The 26,125-nt window shown below is 39.4% G+C and overlaps 1 protein-coding gene across 1 annotated transcript in view; it reads left to right on the top strand.

Moving 5' to 3' along the window:
• SLC35F4 (solute carrier family 35 member F4) overlaps positions 1–18,516 on the top strand; it is a 300,028-nt gene extending 281,512 nt beyond the window's left edge. The window contains exons 4-8 of the mRNA XM_003408671.3: positions 95–314; positions 10,560–10,685; positions 12,757–12,949; positions 16,381–16,470; positions 18,102–18,516. Of these exons, the coding sequence (XP_003408719.2) occupies positions 95–314; positions 10,560–10,685; positions 12,757–12,949; positions 16,381–16,470; positions 18,102–18,343 (871 nt within the window). The 3' untranslated portion in view covers positions 18,344–18,516. The remainder of the gene's footprint in view (positions 1–94; positions 315–10,559; positions 10,686–12,756; positions 12,950–16,380; positions 16,471–18,101) is intronic.
• The last annotated feature ends 7,609 nt before the right edge of the window (positions 18,517–26,125 follow it).

Here is a 26,125-nt window from a genome sequence, read left to right as displayed (position 1 = left end):
TTTGTGCCGTTGCCTGAAAATGGCTGTCAAGAGCTAGGCAGGGCTAGATGTGTCACAAGTAGTACGTGAATATTAACCTCTTTTTCTTTCTTAGGGAATGCAGTCGGATTTTTGGTGAAGATGGCCTGACATTGAAGCTCTTTCTTAAAAGAACTGCTCCCTTTTCTATTCTATGGACTTTGACTAATTACCTGTATTTACTGGCTTTAAAGAAGCTGACAGCCACAGATGTCTCCGCTCTGTTCTGTTGTAACAAAGCCTTTGTCTTCTTGCTGTCTTGGATTGTGCTGAAAGACAGGTTCATGGGAGTGAGGGTAATGGCACACTTGATTCAGTGCACGATACCTCCCTTAATTCTAAACCCTTGGCATCAGGAGAGCTGCTTTGTTTCATGGAATTTCTGGAAAACTTTTCCCATTGGTTCCGAGTGCAAATTGAAATTTGAAAATTGCATTAGGAAGCCCAGTTACAACATCATGAAAGAATAAAGTGTTGTTTTCACTGAGTAGTAAGCTGCTATCAATTAAAAAAAAAATATATATATATATATTTTTATAGGAGGCACTAAAATGGACAGAGAAAACAAGCTCTTTTTAGAATTAATTTTTAGAATTAATGGTATGATCAACCCCTTCTGTCCTCAGGAAAGAAGAGTCTGAGAAAATTAGCCACAGTAAAGATTATGATTCGCTTTTTCAATCAACATATGTTGGGACAACCCCATCATGGTTTTTTTTTTCCCCCCTCAGAGATGGATTTAATTAATATTGCTGTAAGTAGATGAGATTACCAAACAGTAATTAAAGTCACTGGTAATGACACAATGCTGTTAAAAGTGGCTATATATCTAGTATGACTAATCTAGAAATGGAACTAAAAGCAACAACTTGTACTTTAGGGTCCAAATCCTTAACTGAACTGCATTAAACTTCTACCAACCAATTCAGTTCTGAGTTTATTCCTTTTAGGAGTAACATGGATTTTAAAAATATATATTTTTTGTATGCTTGTTTTATGTTAGGAATAGATTGCTTGAAAGTCATGCAGATATAAGGAGCCAGATCTCATTTATATAGTGAGGCATGCAACTGTGAAGAAAATATTGAGTCAGTAATTCTTGAGAAAAAAAAGAGAAGGAAGTCCAAATATATAACCTTTTCCCAGAAAATAAACATTACTCGACTTACTGATGTCTGGAAGAGATGTCCAAGATTGGATTTAAAACATATTTTGCTGTCAGAATTTTGTGTTTATTGGCAATGATTCCAGGGTCCTTCCCCTCCCCCTCAAACACTGAAATTAATGTCTACGTTAGAGGGAGAGTATATGATGACCTTTAACTCTGAAAGCTTTTTTTTGAAGCCAAGTTAGCAAATTCCAGTTGTATCTTCGGAGGTGCTGCTCAGAAATGAAGCTTAACATGAACAGGAAGTAGAAAACTATAGTAGAAGACAAGATGAGACAGTGTGTAAATCGGTCCAAGACACCATTAGAATATACTCAAACGTGGTACCACATTCTCCACGAGTTAATCTTAGATTTGACGCCCAAAGGACTCAGCATCATGTTTTTATACCTGGAACACTGGTGCTGATTATCCACCATCAGGCAGGGACCCTGACTGGTCTTTGAGAGCAGGGACCTTCCCTGTATTGTTCATTGCTGCATTCGGGATAGGCTACATAATTTGTGGAGCCCATTGCAAAATGAAAATGCAGGGCTCCTTGTTAGAAAACTGTTAAAAATTTCAAGATGGTGACAGCAGAACATTAAACCAAGTGCAGGGTCCTTCTAAGCGTGGGGCTCTTGTGATACACAGGCAGTATGGCCACCAACCAGCCCTGCCTCTATTTCCAACATCTACAATAATGTCGGAGTTCCACAGGTATTTAAGGATGTAGTGAGTGAACACATGCTTGTAGGATCTTTCTGTTCAGTGTCTACTATTACCATGGGCTGCCTATGAGGACTTGGAGATTCTTGGCACAAGAGGGAGAAAGAAGGAGATTTGGGAGCTTTTCTGCTCTTTTGGTGGCATTTGAATGCCAAAAGTAAATTAATACATTCACTATTAAATTTACCAGATAAAATTTAAATGGTGAGAAAACCAGTTGCATCAGAGTAAATGGATACATTCAACCGTGGACCTCACCATTGTGTCAAAGGTCACATTAACTAAAAGTATGTTGAAGTCTTTCAAAGGTGGGAGGGGAGACAAACCCAGGTGTGTAACTTACATTTAAATCATAGATTTAGGAATTTGCACCTGTAGTGAGTTGAATGGTAAGTCACCCCCCAAAAAGTTATACCCATCCTCTGATCTGTAAAACCTGGAAAAAAGGGTCATCACAGATATAATTTAGTTAAGGATCTTGAGATGAGGAGATCATTCTGGATGACCTGCGTGGGCCCTAAATCCAATAACAAGTGTCCTTGTGAGAGACGTACAAAGGAGAGGCACACAGAAGAGAAGACAATGTGACCACAGAGGCAGAGATTAGAGTGATGTGTCCACAAGCCCAGGAATGGCAGGGCAAACACCAGAAACTGGAAGGGAAAGAAATGAATTCCCCCTTAGAGCCCCCAGAAGGAGGGTCCCGATGGATTTTGAACTTCTAGCCTACAGAATTATGAGAGAATAAATTCCTGTTGCTTTAAGTCATCAAGTTTGTGGCAATTTGTTTCAGCAGCTTCAGCAAGATAATACAGCATCTGTAAGAAGATCTGATAAAAGAAATGTTAAGGGGCAGTAAGTAGCCAATACTCCTGAAGCCAAACCAGTCGATTCTGACCCATAAGAACCCTATAGGACAGAATAGAACTGCCCCATAGGGTTTCCAAGGAGCAGCTTGATGGGTTCAAACTGCCAACCTTTTGGTTAGCAGCTGTATCACTTAACCACTGCACCACCAGGGCTCCAAGTAGCCAATAAGTACTTGTTAGTAAATATATACATAAATTAAGACATCATAGATAGCAAAATAGTAAGCACTCATGTCAGGCATACTGGTAGAAGTCAGATACTTTTCTAAGTGACAGGAAGTGCTTCGCTTCTCACTGTGAAGTATTAGCAAGTGTTTAATGCCATATTTCAGAAAAATGTCAAAGTGTAATTTTAATGATGCCAAAAATCAGGACCTGGGATACGAGAAGCACCAGAACATTCAGCATTTTGCCTTTTGACGGTGTCTTAGTTATCTAGTGCTGCTGTAAGAGAAATACTACAAGTGATGGCTTTAACAAACAAAAATTTATTTTCTCACAGCTTAGGCTGCCCGATCTTGTTGTCGTTAGGTGCCAGTGAGTTGGTTCCAACTCAGAGACCCCATGTACAACAAATCAAAACACTACCCAGTCCTGAGCCATCGTCACAATCGTTATTATGCTTGAGCCCATTGTTGCAGCCACTGTGTCAATCCATCTGGTTGATGGTCTTTCCCTGTTTTGCTGACCATCTGCTTTACCAAGCATGATGTCCTCCAGCATCTGGACCCTCCTGATAACACTTCCAAAGTATGTGAGATGAAGGCTTGCCATCCTTGCTTCTGGATGTAATGAGCATTCTGGCTGTACTTCTTCCAAGACAAATTTGTTCCTTCTTCTGGCAGTCCATGGGATATTCAATATTCTTCACCAACACCATAATTCAAAGGCATCAATTTTTCTTCAGTCTTCTTTATTTATTGCCCAGCTTTCACATACATACGAGGTGACTGAAAACACCATGGCTTGGGTCAGGCGCACCTTAGTCCTTAAAATGACATCTTTGCAAGCAAGGTTGTGTCATCTGCATAACACAGGTTGTTAATGAGTCTTCCTCCAATCCTGATGCCATGTTCGTCTTCATATAGTCCAGCTTCTCTAGGGCTCTAGGAGAAGACTTTCTGTCTCTGTCAGCTATAGAAGAAGGCCCTTGTCTCTTTGAGCTTCATGTGGCTTGGCATCTCTCCTCCCCCATCTCTGCTTCTCTCGATTGCTTATTTAATCTCTTTTATATCTCAAAAGAGATTGACTGAAGACATAATCTACACTAATTTTGTCTCATTAACATCACAAAGACAACCCATTCCCAAATGGGATTTTAACCACAGGTATACAGGTTAGGATTTACAACACATATTTTGGGGGGGACACAATTCAATTCATAACAGTGTCAGTAATTCTTTTCCTCCTGAGACATATTGAGAACATGTATAGTTAGGTCATTTGAGTAATTAAAGTAGGGCAAGTAGAGTACTGACAATATAGAGCTCTTACTTATTGCCTACATCTATAAAAAATCTAAAGCAAGCCCCTCTAGATGCTACCCCACTGAACTATTCTTAAAAATAAATAAAAAACAGTTAAAAGAGTTGCTTTCAGTGATCAGATTAAAATTTGTATTTCTGACTCATGCTAAAGCTACAGTAGTTTATAAACAAATAGTATATTGGAGCCCTGGTGGTGCAGTGGTTAAGAACTTGGCTGTTAATCAAAAAGTCAGCAGTTCAAATCCACCAGCTGCTCCTTGGAAACCCTATGGGGCAGTTCTGTCCTGTAGGGTAGCTATGAGTTGGACTCAATGGCAATGGGTTTGGATTTTTTAGCTAGTATAATTCTCATTTGCTTGGCCTTAAGAATGATCACATTTAAAGGGAAAAGATACGGCCTTCTCTACTTCCATTCTTTCATGTCAAAATAACACCATTGACAGAATGAGAGATACATTGTTACAATGTCATTAAACACGGATTTATCTGGAACTCCAGCTGGCCAGAATTATCAATTAGCAATGCTCACATAAAAACTAATTATATATTATGAATAGCTTGTTAATATTTTGTTTCTTTGGAATATTGAATGAATTACATATGGGAAGGTAACCTGTTATACATTTAGTTTTCTATTATGAAGTCATTTCAGTTAATATGCTGGTAAACTTTGATGTGCAGAAAAGGTCTTTCATGAGCAATTGTTTGCATCTCACCATGGAAATTAGTAAACTTCTTTAAAAGATTATGTATTTTTTTAATTGCAAAACTGTTATTAAGTGATAATTGATCTCTTGCAGCTTTGAAGAGCTTTGCATCTCTGAGTTCCTGTGTTGTTTAGCTAGAATTCACAAATTCATGGGCACCAGAGGAACTGCCTTAATGGAGGGGGGCTCTTTCCAAAGGAAGTGAGCCACTGAGAGTCTTTTCCTCTTTCTGGTGTCTATTTCACTGCAGTGAAAAGTAGTTGTCAGACTAGAAAGTTAGAAGCCTTTCTTTCAGATCCGTTCTCTTATTTTTTTTTTTATTGTTAATGAAATTTTCGTTCATTTTCAAATTGCTTTGTACATAGGGATATAATCAGTGGCCAGTGAATGGTTCAACAGACCTCAAATTTTGCAGCAGATTTAGGAAATGAGTTTGTGTTCCTTTGGCTTGGCATCCAGATATTTTCCAGTTTTAATTGGGGTCTGTGCAGTTAGCTGCCCCCAAAGTGGCTGTTGTGTAGGCTTTCCTAGATCCACCAAGGACTGCTGGATATATCAGTTAAACTGAATCTTTCATTGCTTAACCTGTACTTCTTTCACTTCAAACTGGGCTCCAGTGGTCTCTAAGACAGGACACGGGACGGAGATGCTACTGATTTGTGTTGCTATTACACATTAAGGTTCTGGGCGACTTCCTGTTTTCAGCTTGCCTTTGGCTGACATTTATGTAGTAACTAGTCATGTCCATCTTGGAAGAAGTACAACCAGAATGTTCCTTGGAAGCAAAGATGGCAAGACTGCGTCTCACATACTTTGGATATGTTGTCAGGAGAGATCAGTCCCTGGAGAAGGACAGCATGCTTGGTAAAGTAGAGGGTTAGCGACAAAAAGGAAGACCATCAATGAGATGGATTGACACGGTGGCTGCAACAATGGGCTTAAGGATAGCAACAATTGTGAGGAAGGCACAGGACTGGGCAGTGTTTCATTCTGTTGTGCATAGGGTCGCTATGAGTCAGAACTGACTTGACAGTACCTTACAACAACAACATTCATGTGCAGTGCAGATTCTAAGTCTTATCTAAAGCCTTTATGTTTCCTGGAGAAGGGGATGGGACTCATCTTTCATCCCCTCCTAGTGAGACAGTGGCTTGTGAATACAGTCAAGGGAATAGAAAGCTGGGTTCTGATGGCTCTCAGATTTTATGCCCATGAGGAATCCATAACCTCTTCAACAAGGTGTACTCAGTAGGTCTACTCTATCTGCCAAACATACCCTTCAGTCTTTCCTTCTGGGATTGCTTTCCCTCTTTTCCATCCAGGTTTCCCTTTGAGGTCATTTTCAAATGGATTTTATCCATATACAAACAAATATGTATGAGGGGACAGGGAGAAGTCTGGGTTCGAGGCCCTGCATTTGACAACTGCCTTAGGGACCCACTGTCTCCCCCCACCCCATACGCACACACAGCATCTTCATAGCTATAGACTGCCTCTTTCCTTTCCTTAAGTAACCATAAATGTGACATGTGCAGAAGTCTGAAGATTCTGTATAGAGATAGTTCCTTGAAAATGGACTCTGCCCAAACAAACACACTCGTAGAGAGGACGAGGATGAAAATCAGGCTGCTTTCATTGGCCAAGCCATTAATGTGTATCCTAACCTCAACTGCTGACCTTTAGTCTTGAGCCTGAATACAGCCACTGCCAAGTATAGCTGTGAGTCCCTCCATTTTAGGGACTGTGCAGACCTTGGGATTCAAGGGTCCATTGAAAGCCAATGAAGCCTCTTCATATTCCACTCAGCTTCAGAAAATAGGATTGACCTCAATGCCCAGTAAGGAAAATATCTGGGTTATGGTCACTCATTTAGAACTTTAAAATACTTGAGGAAATACTGTAGCAAGGGAAGCAATTGAAAGGTCATCTCAATATCCTGCACACTAGAAGAGCTGGTATTATGGGAATAATAATTCTGGAAACCATCTTTGAATGGGAAACACAGGGAATGGAATGAAGCTGGTAAAGCCTCGTGGAGATCCAGAGAAGACCCAGAACCTTGTGGCTTTTGAGGGCCTGGGTTGCACAAAAGAAAGAAATGAAGATATGAGAAAACAGAAACAGCCAGAAGCCAAATGCTCCTCTAGCCTTTATCTATCTGTACAAACTATTTGAGAGGTAAAAGAAACCTAGCTTTCTTGCGGGGTCACAGCTGGCATTTAGCATAGTGAAATCACCAAATATCTACCTTTAAAGTCCTTTACAGTGTTTTGTTGGGGTTTAGGAACAGGCTCAAATGGCTTCATGGTCCCCTTTGATTGGCCCTGAAAGATGATGCAGAGGAAGGTAGCTGGCTCAGGAGGTGATGCTGCTAAACTTTCATGCTGGGATAATGGGCTAGACAAGGTACTCACCCCATGAGGGCACACCATGATGAGAGGAGCGAGAGGTTCAAAATGAAGGTGTTGGTGGGTTTATGGTCCCTATTTAAAAAAAAAAAAAAATGGTTACTAACACCCTCACCCAATCCAGATTCAGGTGATGGTAGTGGTGGGTTTCCCATCTTGTTTAGACACCTCGGGTTAGCTAACAGACTGGATGGAAGTAGAATAAGTTTTTAGGAGAGCAACGTTTTTTCTGAAGCCAAGCAGGTGCAACCACTAGGTGGTGCATTTTCAGCAGCACAGTCCATCCTATAGATGTTAACGTGCCCCAGAAGCATTTTATGGTTGCCTCTCCATGGATGAACAAACAAGCGTTTTTGACAAACTACTTAAGGCACTGACTTCATGAAGATGTATTTTAAGAGTCCTGAACCTGGATAGAGTAGTTTTGTGTTTTTTTGTTGAGAAGGAAAACATTATTAATCCTTCTTTGATGATTGACTCTGAAAATGCTTCTGCCTCAGATCTGTACTTGGCCTGTTCTATAGAAATTTGAAGTGTACGTACTCTCTGTAGTTAAACCAATGGGGCCAAGCAGAGTCGCACAGGGATCATCCGAATGACCACTCCACCCAACAGTTTCCTGCGTTATCTAGAGTAGCTGAGATCCCTTAGGTCCAACTGCATAGATAAGAAATATATTGAAAAATTCTTAGGATTAAACATGGCCGTAGAGAATTTGTTCTATCAGGTGCTTGTGAAATTTAAATAAAAATGTGGCAAACAATTTAACTTATCTTTTCCCCCAAGGAACCCACTATATAACCTAAAAATTATTGCTTATACCACAGAGAAGAATCTTTTTAACATCTCAACTATTCAGATTTTTATGTTTTAACAACTTGAATAACAGGGTTGTCTAGTCCCCTGAAGTGAAAATGCTTCTCTTTATGAAGGCAATTGAAGGAGACAGTGGTATAATTGATATGTCAGTTTAAGTGGTCCAGGCTAATATTTTCACAAGCACATGAATATAAAATGTAATGGAGATCTTTAGAAGGCTCTCCATGGTTATAATTTTGAATTGCTATAAAATTATGTAATCTTTGACCATATCCAATTCCTATCTTGAGAAAGCTTAAAATAGAAATATTCTACATATATATTTTTACTAATGACTGACTCAGAAAAGGAAGCTCCCAACTGCAGTCATATCCTACGGATAATTGTATTACATGTTCCCTCCTTTCCAGGCAGTGTTTTTATTTTTTGCTTTTTTTTTTTTTTAATCCTACAGTCTGCACAGTTCTCTAAGCCCAGATGCCTCCACAGATATTATAGAACCCTTTTAAGAATCGAGACCTTTATATATGAATCAGCATATTGTATTAAAGTTCATTAGGATTAATTCCGTGTTCTATTAAACCTATCTTAAAGTAACCACCTGTATACTTGACCAAGAAAATCTAACTCATTCCTGACCGAAAGAAAATAAATATTCATTCAAGTTTATTATCCCACAAGTTTAGTCTTATGAAAGAAACCTATTTGTGCATGTGAATAACCCCTGAGCATTTTCTAAACCCAAGACCAAATCAGAAAATGTCCAGCATCTGAAGTGCCTTTTCATTTCCCTGAAATCAGATTGCCCAGAGAATTGTCGCAAATCCCCGGCTGAATGCTAAATCCCCAAATCAAAGAAAATGATAACCCTTAGAGAATTTCCAGGTCTACATAACCCCTCACCATGTTTATTTATGAGTCTATTACTTCTTGTCTGGAAATTTTCTTTGACACTTCATGGTGTGTGTATTAAATTCTGTTCTCTATAGTTTTTTTATAGTTTGAGGCATAGCCTAACTGGAACACGTGCCTGGCAACTTTAGAGACTATAATATTCACTCAGCAAGAGAAACGCCTCCCATCAAGCAGCCTCCCGGATAACGTTTTATGAAGATGGTTTTTCACTGCTGACATGTCGGCATCTGTTCCCAAGTACTCCCGCTGTTTTTCATAAAGGACGCTTTAGTATGGAGCTGCTCTGAAATCAACCTTGCACTTGTTTTTGGTGGTTATTAACAAAAGAATTGCCTTAGCAGCATCTAAATTACATGCGTCATCCTGAGCATATTTCTTTGCACTGGCCTCATCTGCATCTATAGTTATATATTAAAGAGCTACGTTTTGTTGCAAAACATAATTCACTAATAATATCTGAAAGGGCAAAACAAAAAAAGATCAAATATGTGAAAAAGCCATCTACTGAAGAAGTTATTTACTTAGGAATACTCAGAACTGAATCTTAACAAAATTAATTGTTATCTGTGTTTAAATTTCTCACAACTTTTTGTCTTGATTTTAAAGTCAGAATATTTCACAAGGAAATGACATAGCGTTCCCTATTCTGGGTTTGTTATTTTACTGTCTACCGCGGCCTTGAAATGTTTTCCAGTAGAACCAGTTCAAGATAATTAAACAGATGTAAACCAGCATTTTAGTAAGAGTGGACTCCTGTTTTGAATATCACAAGGATTATATTAATTTACAGTAAACCATTATGACTTCGATTGACTTGTGAATTTTTCACTTAATGCAGTTAATGCTGTATGGTTTACAAAAAAAAAAAAAATTAATATGCATGTAAACAAAAGGAAGAAATGGCCTCCAATTGACATTCAAAGTGACAGTGCAGACTCAGCTCATTCCTGCATGAATCACTATGAGAGGTTATTTGCTTTCTTTTTTCCCTTGGTCTAAATTTTACTCTTAGCTGCATCCACATGACGCCTCCCTAATCAAGTCTTGGTAATGTGGAGATCTGCAGAAACATGCACAGATCCAAGAAGCTGATTAAAATGTTTGCTGAATTATTTGATGCGAAAGAATGCAGTATAGATGAAAGTGCTTAGAAGTGGCTTCTTATTAAAATTATGTCACCAGTATGGACATTAGTCTTTAGAATTTTAAGTTAAAAATTAAACTGAAAATGACTATCCCCTTAATTAGAATGTGAAGAGTTTTTATATTCTATGCCTGGGCGTCTCATGAGCATACTGATGTCTTTAATACTGACCTTTCCTACATTTTTAAACAGCGATGCACGAAAGATAATTAGATTCGAGGAGGCATTTAGCAGCTTTCATGAAGTCTTGAATTGCTTGCTCTGGAATACAGAGGCATCAATTTTTTGTTGAATTTTGTTGCATTCTGTTCAACAGATAGTTGCTGCAATAATGGCAATCACTGGCATCGTCATGATGGCATACGCAGATAACTTCCGTGCCGATTCGATCCTAGGAGTGGCGTTTGCCGTGGGGTCAGCCTCTACGTCTGCCTTATATAAGGTACATCGTGCACTTTGTTTTGTAGTCAACTGTTGTCTGTAGATTAGCAAGGAAGCACAAAGAAAACATTGGTTAGAAAAAAATATAGATGTATTTAAATAAACCAATACCATTTATTAAGTACTTGCTATACGCTGGGCATGTGCCAGAAAATTTCACCTGTGTTAACTCAGGCTTATGAGGATCAAGTACTTATACTCACTTTCCAGTTGAGGAAACTGAGGCTTTGGAAGGTTAAGTAACTTGCCCAAGGTCGCAAGCCAGGAAGTGATAGAGCTAAGATTTAAACTCTGGATGACTAACTCCAAAACCCATGCTGTATTTCCTCCGACCTCTCTGGCCCCAGTTATCAAGCAGTTATAGCAGAGGCGTGAGGAAGGCCTCTCCTTGGCATCTCTTCAATTTAACCCTGGTGGCATAGTGCCTAAGAGCTATGGCTGCTAACCAAAATGTCGGCAGTTTGAATCCGCCAGGCGCTCCTTGGAAACCCTACGGGGCAGCTCTACTCTGTCCTATAGGGTCTCTGTGAGTCAGAATCGACTCAATGGCAGTGGGTGTTGTACAGTCATTATTTTAACACCCCAGAGATACTAGAAATAATAAACAGGCTGTCAGTTGAGAGCTCTCGGTTGGCCTTGTATTAACCACATACCACAGAAGTTCATGTTATTAGCAAAATGAAGAACCTCTTTTCCTCTAAGATGGATGCTCTGGGCCTGCTGTATGTACTCATCGTTCTTTCTCCACTAGAGTTCCCTGCCTTCAGTGAAAATTCTATTCAGAGTCATTGCACCTGACTTCAGAAGCGAGGACTAAAAGAGAGCAGATCTAAAAGGTTATTCCCCAAAGCTCTACTTTTAAGAGCCAACTCTCTGGATCTATCTAAAGGACTGTTTCAATTTCACCTCTCTTGGTGTTTCAATGAGGAAATACTCTCTGAAAACGCCCTTTGCGTCCCTCCTGAATACTTGTTCTGATTATTCACCAACACTGGGGCTCAGAGGACATGAAGTCTATTTCCATACTGACATTTCCTGGCCCATTGATTCTGTGGGACATGCTTGACACGTGTTCACTTGATGGCCATTAGTGTCTAACTTGCCCCCCCAACCGAAACTCCACCGAGATGTCTGATGTGACCAGAGACTAGCATGTGCTCAAGTTCTCTTGATTAAGTCTCTCAATAGAAAAAAAAAAAAAAGATAAGTTCAGTTGAAATTAAAAACAGTACCTGGAATTGCTATGTGACCAGGAGAATTCTCCTGAGCATGTTACAGAATATATTCATTCTGGGAGTAGTATATTTGCTAAGATGCACAAAATCAGCATAATTCTAGGCAGAAAAGATCTCATCCATCCTACCTTGTTTGTTAGAGGATCAGTATTGGTAGCAGAGTAGTTCAGAAGGTAAGAAATATGGATTATAGAACTGGCTCTCTCCCCAAGCCTGTTCAGCAACTTTAGGATAGCCATTCACCTGTCCTTGCCATCTTCCTCACACAGCCTTATGATCCAGAGGGAATTTTTTTTTTTTTTTTTTTGTAATCCGGTAAATAAGCACAATGTTGGTAAAAAATACTTTAAGCTCAGAAAGGAAAGTACATATAAATCCAAGGCATTACTATTATTTATCTCAACATAAGGACAGACACTCTTTGTCCAATTCAGTGTCTGTCAAAATAAGAGTGAAATGAATTCCATGCTTCAAGGGAAGAGCTGATGACATCTCAATAATCAGTTTTTTCATGGCTTTTCTGCACTCTTATTTGTCATTCACCCTATATCCATCACTAATGGTGGCCCTTAACGCAGTGTACAACATCCCAGCAGTTTTCAACACCCTAAGGAATTTGTTTTATGGCATTTTTTCTTTCATATGAAAGCTATAGGGCACTTTTATTCTATATCTCAACAGCCCATTTAGTGGCATATAGATGACAAGGTCAGAAGAAATGGATAATAAACTCTTGGCTGGTTAGTTCAATGTATAGACCAATAGATCTCACCATTCTGATCCAGCAAGGTCATCAGTAAATATGAGGTGGCTAAAAGAGTCTGTTTGCCATTCCAGGTTTTGTTTAAGATGTTTCTTGGAAGTGCCAACTTTGGTGAAGCAGCTCACTTTGTCTCTACCTTGGGTTTCTTCAATTTAATCTTCATCTCCTTTACCCCCGTCATCCTGTATTTCACCAAGGTGGAGCACTGGTCCTCATTTGCAGCTCTGCCATGGGGCTGTCTCTGTGGAATGGCAGGGCTGTGGCTGGGTAAGTGGCCCTGGGTTTCACTTTCCATTTCCTATGTCACTCTACCTTTCCTTGAATAGATTGTTTATCAGAGTAGGTTTGTTTCCAGAGGTACTTCTGTCCTCTATTTCACAAACTTACCTAAGGTTGGTTAGTGTTACTGAACCCTTAGAAGATTCTTTGCAGGCTATCACATGATTAAATCAGAGCTATCCAACTGTAGTGCCTCGCATGGGTTAAGATTTGCAGCTGGAAGCCCAGGCTACTTTGTACCCCATTGATCTCCAAGCAGCCTCATCCATTCATCACACTGTACTATATGATGTTATCATCTTGCATGGGTGCCACCATGTATCAAACCAAGGTGAGAGAGTGGATGGTGCTTTCAATAACTCAAGGTACTTCAAAATGGCTGGAGCACTGAGTTCAGGGAAGAGGGAAGGAGATGACATTCAAGAGGAAAGTAGGCCATGAAGGGTCTGGAAAGCCACATTGAGGGGTGTGGGTTTCAGATCCACTTAATAATCCTTAAGCAGAGAAATGACACGCTCACATCTGCATTTTAAAAAGCTCATTCTGGCTGAGTATGGAGAATACACTCGAGATAGCAGGCCTTCACCAGGCAAGAAAAGATGGCGGCCTGTACTGGGTATCTGCTGGCTGGGTTAAGTAGGCTATGCTTAGCCAAAGGCCAAGGGGGGAAAAAAACCTGGAGTCTTTTTAATGTATTCTCTCCCAATTCCCTATAAATTTGAGGCTATCTACTTTACCTGAGCAACCAGGGTTCTCCCGCTTTAAAGCTGTGCTACTGCTGTCACTTCATGTGATACATGTGATAAAAAAAAAAATAAGAACCTGAAAAATAACAAGCCTGCTCCTCTCTCACCAAGCAATCAAAAAACAACAGCCCAATGATTCAGTGTCTGTTTACTCAGAATCAAATTATTTTCATTCTGCTCCTCTTTCCTTATACTATCCAAAGTCAGCCCCCTCTGCTTGCTCCACATTTAACCACCATGCTCGACCTGTAGGATATCTGTCAACTCTCAGCTGACCTTCTTTACCTAGGTGACATAATTTAAAACACTGCAATTCCTGGGAGAAAAATGTCCCTACTTTCATTCCCACATAAGTGTTGAATCATCTTTTTCCACCTCAACTCATAATCCTACAGGGAGATTTTGACAAGACAGGAAGCACCCAAGAGGAGAGTCAAACATTAATTCTTGGTCCCTTGTGTTCTACTTTTGAAAACCAAAAATGTATGATTACCATCTCCAATTACCTCTGCTAAATTGAGTAGGAATCAATGGCAGTGTTTCCAAAGGCCAATACATCTTAATAAAAAGTGCCTAGATTATTTTCTGGCCAAATAAACCCTAACCAGGAACAGATGAAGTCGCAATAACAATCATAACCAAAATTTTACTGACTCTTGGCTCCAACTGTGCACACATGATCTCCAGCTTGCTGCAAAATAGCCATCAACCGTTGTGGATTTCTTGACACTTCTAACATATGCTCCTAAGCAAGTCTTTTCAAGCTCGGGGTCCCTCATGCTAGCTGGACACTGTAGTTCTCCACCATGCAGCATGATCTCTGAGCTCCAATGGGTGTTTCCACTGTCCACCAGGTACTGCAGCTGCTCCATTAGGGCCATCTCAAGTGCACTGTAATCCTTACCATGCCACAGCTGCTCTATAACAAAACGAGGAGACAACCTCTTTCTTGTCTGTGTTATACTGCTGCCGTTCCCCCTGTGTTTTACAATCTTCAGTGTTCCTGTTCTTTTTATTTCCATACCTCACTTCTCCATAGGAATCTGATGTGGACTAGTTAGGGCTGGCTGGGAGACAGATCTGAAAGACAAATGTCAGGCTGTACTCTGAACTGACCTACACCCCCTGGAACTATGGCTTTCTCATTTGCTTAAGTTTACCTTCTTCATGCCCTCTCTCAGGTTGATCTATCTACCTGGGATTGCCCTAGCCCATTCATATTGGCTTCATCCATTCACCGGACCTGTCTGAATCCCACTGAAACTTGGGCAAGACCCATGCTACAATTAACACATTGAATTATATTCTTTCCCTTAGGTTGTTTTTAAAAGAGTGTGTAAGTGTTCCATCTAAAGAACTAAGGAAAAACAGACAACATGTTCAAGTGAAGTCACCTGGTGCTTATTGAGTGAGAATGGCTCACTTCTCACCCAAATACCAATACTTTCTTTCAATCTGCTAAAACATCCAGTTCAGCCAATAAAATGATAGCTGAAGAGCTCAGCAGAGTCTATGATGTGTTGAATGAATGAATGAGTTGGTAGAATGTGGTGTATTTGACTCCCGGAGTATGAGGAGAGAGTCTAGAAGCCTGTATATTGCAATTCTACCATGAAGGGGGCAGAGTTATCAACTCAGGAAGATCCTCTGCCTTGACTGCCAGTACTATTGTATGAAAATTAGAAATGATCTCAAGCCTTATGAAAGTCAAACCTATTGTCTGTAATTAACAAGCACAAGCAACTCTAGATAACTAAGCTAGGGGACTTAATTAAATCAGGAATTATAGTTGGCAATGGAAGAATAAACATTGTCCTAATTGAAGAGTTCTAGAACCATCTTTGACTCTACAGAGATATGGGCAACATGTTGGGTCATTTCCATAGAGATCCTTTCTAAACTGAGGACATTTTGTATTTGGTTAACACTTCTCTCTCTAGCCCTGTGAAATCTCTTAATGCTTTTCTTTTTGAAAATCTGTATTTTTGGTAACTTTTAAAGGGGATAGATGAATATTTTAACTAATTTTATATTTAACTAAAGGAATCCAAAGGCATTAATTAAATGGTATCAAACTACACCTCCAGTTTGTTTTGTGGACCAGTCCTGGGTTATCTGTGTACAAATGTGGATGCAGAAGAGGTCCTCGGAGTTCAATGAAATACACTGAACCCACCTTTGTTTGCCTATATGATGCTCAACTCAAGAGAGAGGGTGAAACAGCATAGACCATCATAGAATAGACCTTCTTTTGGGTAGTAACACTGGAGCCCTTTAGTTATCATATGGCACAATACAGCAAAGTAACACAAAGACAAAGCCCAAACTTCAGTCAGTCACCAGCTTCCAACCTCCGGCCTTCCTCAATTTACCTTTATAATGCTAATAAGCAGTGTACTGAATTGATTCTTTTACCTCTGCATTTGCTTCAAACACCCTTTGGCACCAACTGGTAAGCAGTCAGGCAGCCAGGGTGGCAGAAAAGGAAAAAAGGCTATGATTAATTGAGGCCAGATATGCATATACCCATCTCCAAAGAAGATGAATTGACCAAAGATACAGGCAGTTTTTAGAAGGCATGTTTAGTAAATATACTGATTCTTTTAAATTAAGAAGAAAAGAGCCCAGCATATCAATTCTCTTGCATCCTGTAATTTCTCCGTTATTTTCCAGCCTTCAACATCCTGGTGAACGTTGGCGTGGTGCTGACATACCCAATCCTAATCTCCATTGGGACAGTGCTCAGCGTTCCTGGAAATGCAGGTACTGGTATGATTTAACATCTGCAGATTCTAACCACCACAATAAGTCTCCTGCTCGTGTTCGTTTTACGCACTGAGTTGTTTCTTCTAGCAATTGTGAATTATGTCCCTTGCCTAGGAAGATGTTTTTAAATATCATGAAGGTGGCAGACAACAGAATAACTGTGCAACAGATTTAAATTTTACAGCTACAAACACTGATTTTACTTGGTCGTGCTTTTAAAATTAAATACCAAATATATTATTTGGGTTTCATGTAATCTCCCTGACAACCTAATTTTGTGGTATTTTTAGAGGAAGCCCTATGGAAACAAAAGACACCCCAGCAAAGGACTTTCAAGTAAACGTCACTAATGAAAGTGTAGGAAATGTACAGGGTGCTGGCTCCCCATCTGACTATCCACGGGGAGCTGGAGACGCTTCTCCTGGAGGCAGAGCAGATTGCTCTCCAGAATAGATATAAGGAAAAAGGCAATTTGACTCACTTCAGGGACGAGAGAAGAAGCTATTTTCCCAGGTAATCTCTCTAGTCAAACCTGTCAGTGGAGCAAGTAATGAAAGTGGGTTATCTGGATGACTGTACAGTCCTTCTAACTCTAAAATGCTATGACTCTAAATTTTGAGGGGCTATCTTTCCTTTCCCCAGAACAATCAGCAAATGTTTATAAAGTACTTACTATGTTATCAGGGCTATAAAGGATACAGAAAAAAAAAAATTATGACATTTCCGTTCCCTTAAGAAGCTTACAATTGAGTTTGGACAATAAGACCAATGTACACATGAAACAATTTGGAACTATACGAAGGAATTTATTATTAAATGCCAAATTGTGCGAGACAGGCTCTTAGGGCTGTAAGATATTCAGAAGAAAGAAACATCATGGAGGAGTAGAGTTGTCAAGGAAGTTCATCCATTCATCTGTGGATTCTTCATTCATTCAATAAAGAATTACTAAGCACTTAGTATATGCCAGGAACTGTGCTAACACTGGTGATAGAGCCCAAATAGATCCCTGGCCTCAGGATCATGTAGTCTAGAGAGGGAGATAAAAGGAACTGAGCGATTACAATGTAGAAAGACAAATGCCTCGCTAGAGGTATGTACTAAATGCTCTGAAAGCACATAGGAAGGGCTTCACAGGAGGCTTCCTACATGAAGCCAGAAGAAAAAGACCTAAGGGAGGGATTAGCTGAGTGCAGTGGAACCTGAGGATGGAAGGTCATTCCGTGCAAAAATAACAGCATATGCAAAAACCCAGACATTGTCAAGTTGGTCTCATTCGAAAAGTTTCCAGTGATCCAAAAAGGCCAAAGAACAGGTTGCCAACAGGGAAGGATGAATTGCTGCAGGAGCAGAGGAAAAGTACTAAGAAATAAGACTGGAGAGGTAATTAAGAGTCAGCTCACATGGAATTTGATCTGAGCTTTGAAGGATAAGTATGACTTAGAGAGAAACAATGGAAAACAAACAAAGGGGACAACATAAATGATGACAAGGAAAAACGAAAGAAGAGTTTGAAAGAATAAGGAAGACTTGGAACTCTCTAGAAGTAGCACAGGCTTTGGTCATTTGCTTTCAGAGAAACTTAGAAACAGCCATAGACTGTGACTGACTTGATTTTTCTTCCGTAGCTGTGGATCTCCTGAAGCAGGAGGTGATATTCAATGTGGTCCGCCTGGCTGCTACCATCATTATCTGCATTGGGTTTCTGCTGATGCTATTGCCTGAGGAGTGGGATGAAATTACCCTGAGATTCATCAACAGCCTGAAGGAAAAGAAAAGTGAGGAACATGTGGATGACATCACCGACTCCAGCGTACACCTGAGAAGCAGAAGTAGGGCCAATGGGACGGTGTCTATCCCACTGGCTTGAAGAGACACACATTTTGAATGCACATGTGTGTATATTCTGTGAATATAATAACATTTTCTCACTACTTGTACACTCAACTGACAGTATTAACTCTGAATTTGGATAAATCATATGTGAAATAATGCTGACAATAAAAGTTTACATTTATATGCTTATCAAGGAGCTGATGTAAATAATCATAATAAATTTTTTTATTAAAACATATTTGTCCTTGTTTTATGTCTTCTAATTGGAGAGTTTCCCCCAACTCACAAAATTTTCTGAAAACATGTGATTCTATTAAATCATGGGCTTGTCTTCATCTTTTTCTCCCCTGGAATTGAGACCTTTTCATCAAATCAGAGGAAATTGCATAAGAGGAAAACACATGAAAAGTATACACACTTTATATTTACCTTAGTCCTATAAAAGCTTGAAATTTGAAAGCTGGAAACTCATGAGACAGGTATCAGTAGAGCACTCTCTATATGCAAGACCTGAACTAGGAACTATGAGATGTAAAATATAGAAGACTCCATCTCTGCTTACAACGTGTGTGGAGTAGTACAGAACACAGGACAGTTTACAAATATCTCTAATATGAGATAGGTGTTTGAAAATGGTACAGTGAATACAGAGAGAACACCTGTTACTAGCCATCTCTAAACCCCTGCAGCACCAAGTTTCTTATAAGAGTTTTCTATATTTGCTGTCTCCTTTTCCTCAAGTCTCATTCACCCCTCAACCCACTGCCATCCACCTTTGCCCCCATTATGCCTCTGGAAGTGCTTTCACTAAAGTTACCAATGACCACTCTCTTAAGAAATTATATTGATACTTTTCAACCCTTACCTTACTGTTTTCTCTGCAGCATTTGATATAACCGACCACTTCTTTTTTCCTAAAATACTCTCCTCCCTTGGATTCTGTTAGAGTCTTCTGGTTCTAACTCTCTGGCTGCTTCTCTGGGCTCCTCCTCCTAGGCTGGTCTCATCACTGGTAGTGTTCTGTGGGTTCTTAGCATCTCACGCCACACTCTCTCCCTAGGGGTTATTATCCACTCTCATGGCTTCAATTGTCATTGATACGATAAAGACTTAAAAATCTTTATTTCCAGCCCAGATTTGTTCCCAAACTCCAAGTCTGACTCTCCAACTGCCTTCCGGAAGCTTACCCTAGTGTACACCTCAAATTTGAATTTATCATGTCTCTTCTGCAGACTTATTCCTCTCCCTTGTTCTTGGTCTAGGTTAGTGTTACTATCATTCACTAGATGCCCAAGCCAGGCAACAACCTCAGGATCATCTTGGCCTCACCCTCCACCTCAAAACTGTAAGTTCTCTTGATTCTGTCTCTTAATAGTTCTTGAGTCTATGCAATTCTCTCCTACACTACCTATTATTCCAGGCTCCAATGATTTCTTGCTTTGATTAGTGCAATCATCTCTTTACTCTTCTTTTTAATTCTTAGTCCTCCCTCTCTGTAATCCTTTTTGTCCATTGCAGTGACTTTTCTAATACATAAATTTCATCATGCTACTTCTCTGCTGAAAACACTTCAGTGACATCCCGTCGTCCTCAGAATAAGACACAAATCCCTTAGCATACTATTCAAGGCTCACCGCCAACTGGACCCTGCCTGCCTCTAGAGCAGCAGTGTCCAATAGAACTTTCTGTGATGATACAAATGTTCGATATCTATACTGTCCAATATAGTAGCCACAGTGGCTACTGAGCACTTAAAATCTGGTCAGTGCAATTAAGGAACTGAATTTTAAATTTTATTTAATTCTAATTAATTTTTTATTTTTGTTATGTTTTAGGTGAAAGTTTACAGAGCAAATTAGTTTCTCATTAAACAGTTAATACACAAATTGTTTTGTGACATTGATTGCCAACCCCTCTATGTGTCAACACTCTCCCCTTTTCCACCTCAGTTTCCCTATTTCCATTCATCCAGTTTTCCTGTCCTTTCCTGCCTCCTCATCTTTGCTTTTGGGCTGATGTGCTCATTAGTCTTGTATACATGCTTGAACTGCAAGCACGTTCTTTGCATGTGTTGCTTTTGGCCCCATAGACGTGTCCAATCCTTGGCTGAAGGGAGAACCTCAGGAGTGACTTCAGTACTGAGTTAAAAGGGTGTCTGGGGGCCATACTCTCAGGGTTTCTCCACTCTATGAAACCAGGAAGCTTGGTCTTATTTATTTTTTGTGAATTTGAATTTTGTCCTACTTTTTTTTCCTGCTCTGTGCAGGACCCTTTCATTGTGATCCCTGAGAGAGCAGTCAAAGGTGAGAATTGAGCACCATCTAGTCGTTCTGGGCTCAGTCTGGTTGAGGTTGTGGTAGTTGTGATCCATTAGTTCTTTGGACTAAGCTTTCCCTTGTGTCTTTGGTTTTCTTCATTCTCCTTTGCTCCAGCTGGAATGGGAACAGTAAATGTATCTTAGATGGGCACTCACAGACTTTTAAGACACCAGACACTACTAACCACAGTCAGATGTAGAACATTTTCTTTACAGATTAAGTTATGCCAATTGAGCTAGATGTTCCCGGAGACCATGGTCCCCAACCCTCAGCCCAGTAGCTCAGTCCCTCATGGTGTTTGGATATATCTGTGAAGCTTCTATGGCTTTGCCCTGGTCAAGTTGTGCTGAATTCCTCAGTATTGTGTACTGTCTTACCCTTCACTTACCTAGTATCTAGTTAGTGTTTTTCCCTCCCTACGCTTTCTCTCCCTTGTAACCATCAAAGATCGTTTCCTTCTGTGTGGAAACATTTTCATGTGTTTTTATAATGGTGGTCTCATACAGTATTTGTCCTTTTGTGAATGATTTATTTCACTCCAGATTGAACCATGTTGTGAGATGTTTCACGGATTCATCATTGTTCTTTATTGTTGCGTAGTATTCCATTGTGTGTATGTACCATAGTTTATCTGTTTATTCATTCATTCATGGGAAGTTAGGTTGTTGCCATCTTTTTGCTACTGTGAACAATGCTGCAGTGAGCATGGGTATGCATATGTCTATTTGTGTGGCAGCTCTTATTTCTCTAGGATATATTGCTAGGAGTGGGATTGCTGAATCACATAGTATTTCTAATTCTAGCTTTTTAAGGAAGTGCCATCTCATTTTCCAAAACGATTGTACCATTTTGCGTTCCCACCAGCAGTGCATACGAGTTCCAATCTCCCCACGACCTCTCCCATATTTGTTATTTTCTGTTTTTTTTTTCTTTCTTCTTCTTTTTTTTCTGATTCCTGCCAGTAATGTTGGGGTGAGATGGTATCTCATTGTAGTTCTGATTTGCATTTCTTTAAGGACTGGTGATGGTGAGAATTTCCTCATGTGTCTGTTAGCTGCCTGAGTGTCTTCTTTGGTTAAGTGTTTGCTCATATACTTTGCCCATTTTTTAATTGGATAATTTGTTTTTTTATTGTAGAGGTGTTGGATTTTCTTATAGATTTTAGAGATTAGACTTTTGTCAGGTATGTCATAGCCAAATTTTTTTCCCCAGTCTGTAGGTTCTTTTTTTACTCTTTTGATGAAGTCTCTTGATGAGCATAAGTGTTTGATTTTTAGAAGATTCCATTTATCTAACTTATCTTCTGATGTTTGTGTATTGTTAGTTATGGTTTGTATCCTGTTTATACCATATATTAGGGACCCTAGTGTTGATCCTATTTTTTCTTCCATGATCTTTATAGTTTTTGTTTTTATATTTAGGTCTTTGATCCATTTCGAATTAGTTTTTGTGTACAGTGTAAGGTATGGGTCTTGTTTCATTTTTTTGCAGATGGACATCCAGTTTTGTCAGCACCATGTGTAAAAAGACTGCCTTTTCCCCATTTAATGAATTTTGGAACTTTGTCAAAGATAAGGTGGCTGTAGGGAGATAAATTTACATCTGGGTTCTCGACTGTGTTCCATCAGTCAATGTGTCTGTTGTTTTATCAGTACCAGGCTGTTTTGACAACCCTAGCAGTATAGTAGGTTCAGAGGTCAGGTAGTGTGAGGCCTCCTACTTTGTTCTTCTTAAAAAATGCCTTACTCACTGGGGACCTCTTTCCTTTCCATGTAAAATTAATTGCTTTGGATATAATTGATATTTTTACAATGTTGAGTCTATCTATCCATGAGCATGGTATGCATGTTTTTCCGTTTATGTAGGTCTTTTGGTTTCTTGCAGTAGTGTTTTGAAGTTTCCTTTGTATAGGTCTTTTAAATCCCTGTTAGATTTTTTTTTAAGTATTTTATTTGGGGGGCTATTAAATGGCATTGCTTTTCTGATTTTCTTTTTGTAGTTCTCTTTATTGCTGTGTAGGAATTCAACTGGTTTCTGTGTTTCTCTTGTATCCTGCTACTCTGCTAAATCTTTCTATTAGTTCCAGTAGCTATCTTGTGGAGTCTTTAGGGTTCTCTATGTATATGATTGGAAACCCTGGTGGCGTAGTGTTTTTTTTTTTTTTTTTTTATGTATATGATTGGAAACTCTGGTGGCATAGTGGTTAAGTGCTATGGCTGCTAACCAAAGGGTTGGCAGTTCAAATCTGCCAGGCACTCCTTGGAAACTCTTTGGGGCACTTCTACTCTGTCCTATAGGGTCGCTATGAGTCAGAATCGACTCAACGGCACTGGATTTTTTTTGTTTTTTTTTTTTTTTGTTTATGTGTATTATCACATCATCCACAAATAGTGATAGTTTTACTCCTTCCTTACCAACTTGGATGCACTTTATTTCTTTTTCTTGCCTTATTGCTCTAGCTAGGACTTCCAGCACAACGTTAAATAGGAGTGGTGTTAAAGGACATCCTTGTCTTGTTCGCATTCTCAGGGGGAATGTTTTCAGCCTCTCTCCATTGAAAATGATGTTGGCTGTTGGTTTTGTGTAGATGCCCTTTATTATGTTGAGGAATTTCCCTTCTATTTCTATCTTATTGAAAGTTTTTATCAAGAATGGATTGGACTTTATCAAATGCCTTTTCTGCATCAATTGAGATGGTCATGTGGTTCTTTTGTTTTATGTATGTGGTGGATTATGTTAATTAATTTTCTAATGTTGAACCGTCCTTGCATACCTGGTATGTACCCCACTTGGTTGTGGTGCATTATTTTTTTTTATGTGGGGCTGAATTCTGTTGACTAGAATTTTGTTGAGAATTTTTGCATCTATATTCATGAGGGATACTGGTCTGTAATTTTCTTTTTTTCTGATACCTTTGCCTGGTTTTGGTATCAGAATTATGCTGGCTTCATAGAATGAATTTGGAAGCATCCCTTCCTTTTCTATATTCTGAAATACTTTGAGTAGTATTGGTGCAAGCTCTTCTCTGAATGTTTGGTAGAATTCTCTAGTGAAGCCATCTAGGCCAGGATCTTTTGGGGGGAGTTTTTGTTTGTTTTTCGTTATTACCTTTTAATCTCTTCTCTTGTTATGGGTAATTTTAATTAATTTAAAGTTAAATTTAAATTGCCACTTATGGCTATTGGCCACCATATTGGATAGCACAGTTCTAGAGCCTTATTCTACCATACGACTACCACTCCTACCATGGTCCCCTAGAAACTCTATGCTTTAGCAACACTGTATTTATTGCAGTTCTTCAATCAAGCCACGGTCTCTTTTTTATACTCTTTCCCTCTCTTGTTACCTAGATAACTTTTACCTAGGCTTCATGACATTTACTCCCATTTTTCCTGGGAAGTCTTTTCTGATCCTCCAGGCTGAACAATATGGCTCCCATAGCAGCCTCTGCTTGCCCCCATCATAACACTGATCACTGCCTGTAATAATTGTCCTTCTACTTGTCTGAGTTCCCAGCAGGCCAGGAGATCCTTGAAAGCCCGAACTGTGTAGTGATCATCATTGTAATCCCAGTACCTTGCACAGTGCCTGGTACTTAAAACATTCAATAAATTAAGGAAAGTGTTGCTTTACACTTGAGATATACCCCTTTAACTTAGAATCACTCTTAGTTGAGAGCAGGCAATGTCATAGATGAGGTTGGTTAAAGTAAGAACCAAAAGGGGTTAAATGTGCCACAGCCTTTGATGTAAGTCCACAAAATACCAACACACTGAAGTGATAAAAAGGCAATCCTTCCATAAGAGGCTGGTTAGGACATTCAACAATTTTAAGATCCTCTGTACTTCCTGGGAAATTTAGTGAAAGAAGCTAAGTCTTTCTGGCATCTTTTTATTCCTTTCTTTATTCAAGTAAGTGTTCCGAACATATAGATCAAGCAGTAACAGGACAAGTGAAGGGAGCTCAGGGAGTCAAACCCGCTAGTGGAAAATCACGGTAAATAAAAACCTTAACACATTCAGCCCTTGATTTCTTTGTCTTCTTTTTTTTGGTTGTACTTTAGGTAAAAGTTTACAGTGCAAATTAGTTTCTCATTCAAAATTTATACACAAGCTGTTTTGGTGACATTGGTTGCAATCCCCGCATTGTATCAGCACTCTCCCCCTTTCTCTTTCCATCCCAGGTTCCCTGTGTCCATTCGCCCAGTTTTCCTATCCCTTTCTGCCTTCTCATCTTTGCTTTTGGGGAGGTATTGCCCATTTGGTCTCATATACTTGACTGAACTATCTTTGTTATTTTTTAAAAAGGCAATGTTAATCTCCTGGCATAGATAGATGATGTGATATTAACTAAAATAATAACTGTGGCATGCTTTAAGCTTCATGAAAAATGGTACAAAATAAATGAAATATATTGTTAGTAAATCAATTCAGTATATAAGTAGAGTTTTTTTTTTTTTACTATTTCAACACTGTTTTGGTTCAAACATTGCTCTTACCTTATTTTTTTTTTTTTTTAAAAATTAAGTCACTGCTAAATAGCAGTAATCACTGACTATCCCACTCCAGAACCTTGCCATTACTTAGCACGATATTAAAATTGCATTTTGATATCTTTAAGGAATGAATTGTTTTTCTCTTTGTGATAATATATTTTGAAAAATGGAGTCAGTTACTTTGGAAAGCAGTTATTCAGCCTGTGACTGATCACCGTAATTAGCTCAGATAACACTTCTGTTACGGTATTCATTCATTTGTTCATTCGAAAACAATGAAACTCTGGCTTTGAGGTAGGGTGTTGTGTTAGATGATCACCAACTGGCCCCTGCTTGCCTCTTAGTGCAGCACTATCCAATAGAAGTTTTTGTGATGAGAGAAATGTTCCATTTCTACACTGTGGGGAGAGGGATACAAAATGTATAAGAAATGGTCCCTGCTTCCAGGAGCTTGCAACCTCTACAGGTTAAAGTTATAACCCTGACAATGAAAACAACAACACAACAACAAACACAAAAATTAATTTCTCAGCTTTGGAGATGTGAGATGCTTCCTTTAATTCAGGTAATGTAAAGGTAATTGTGGGGATCCCTGGGTGGTGCAAACGGTAAACACTCTCAGCTGCTAACCAAAAGACTCGAAGTTCTAGTCTACTCGGAGGTACCTTGGAGGAAAGGCCTGGCAATCTATGTCCAAAATATCAGCCACCGAAAACCCTGTGGAGCACAGTTCTGCTCTGCACTCATGGGTCACTATGAGTCAGAATCAACTCAATGGCAACTAGTTAAAAGTACTCATAAATAATACCTTTCCTTGCTGCCTCTTGTGGTCGTTGTGAGAGTTGCACTGATGAACAAATACGAGTGTGCCTCCTATGTCCCCCCCCCCCAAAAAAAAGAGTATATGTCCCTATACTCTAACTTAAATGAGCCAGATTTAAGGAATGGAGGACATGGAAGGGAGCAAGAGAAAGTTTCTGCCTAGAGAGTGGCAGCTTTGTTG

Source organism: Loxodonta africana, chromosome 10 (genome assembly GCF_030014295.1).
Source record: "Loxodonta africana isolate mLoxAfr1 chromosome 10, mLoxAfr1.hap2, whole genome shotgun sequence".
Classification (NCBI taxonomy): domain Eukaryota; kingdom Metazoa; phylum Chordata; class Mammalia; order Proboscidea; family Elephantidae; genus Loxodonta; species Loxodonta africana.
Note: the sequence above shows the minus strand (reverse complement) of the source record. Positions and strands in the feature narration are given on the sequence as shown.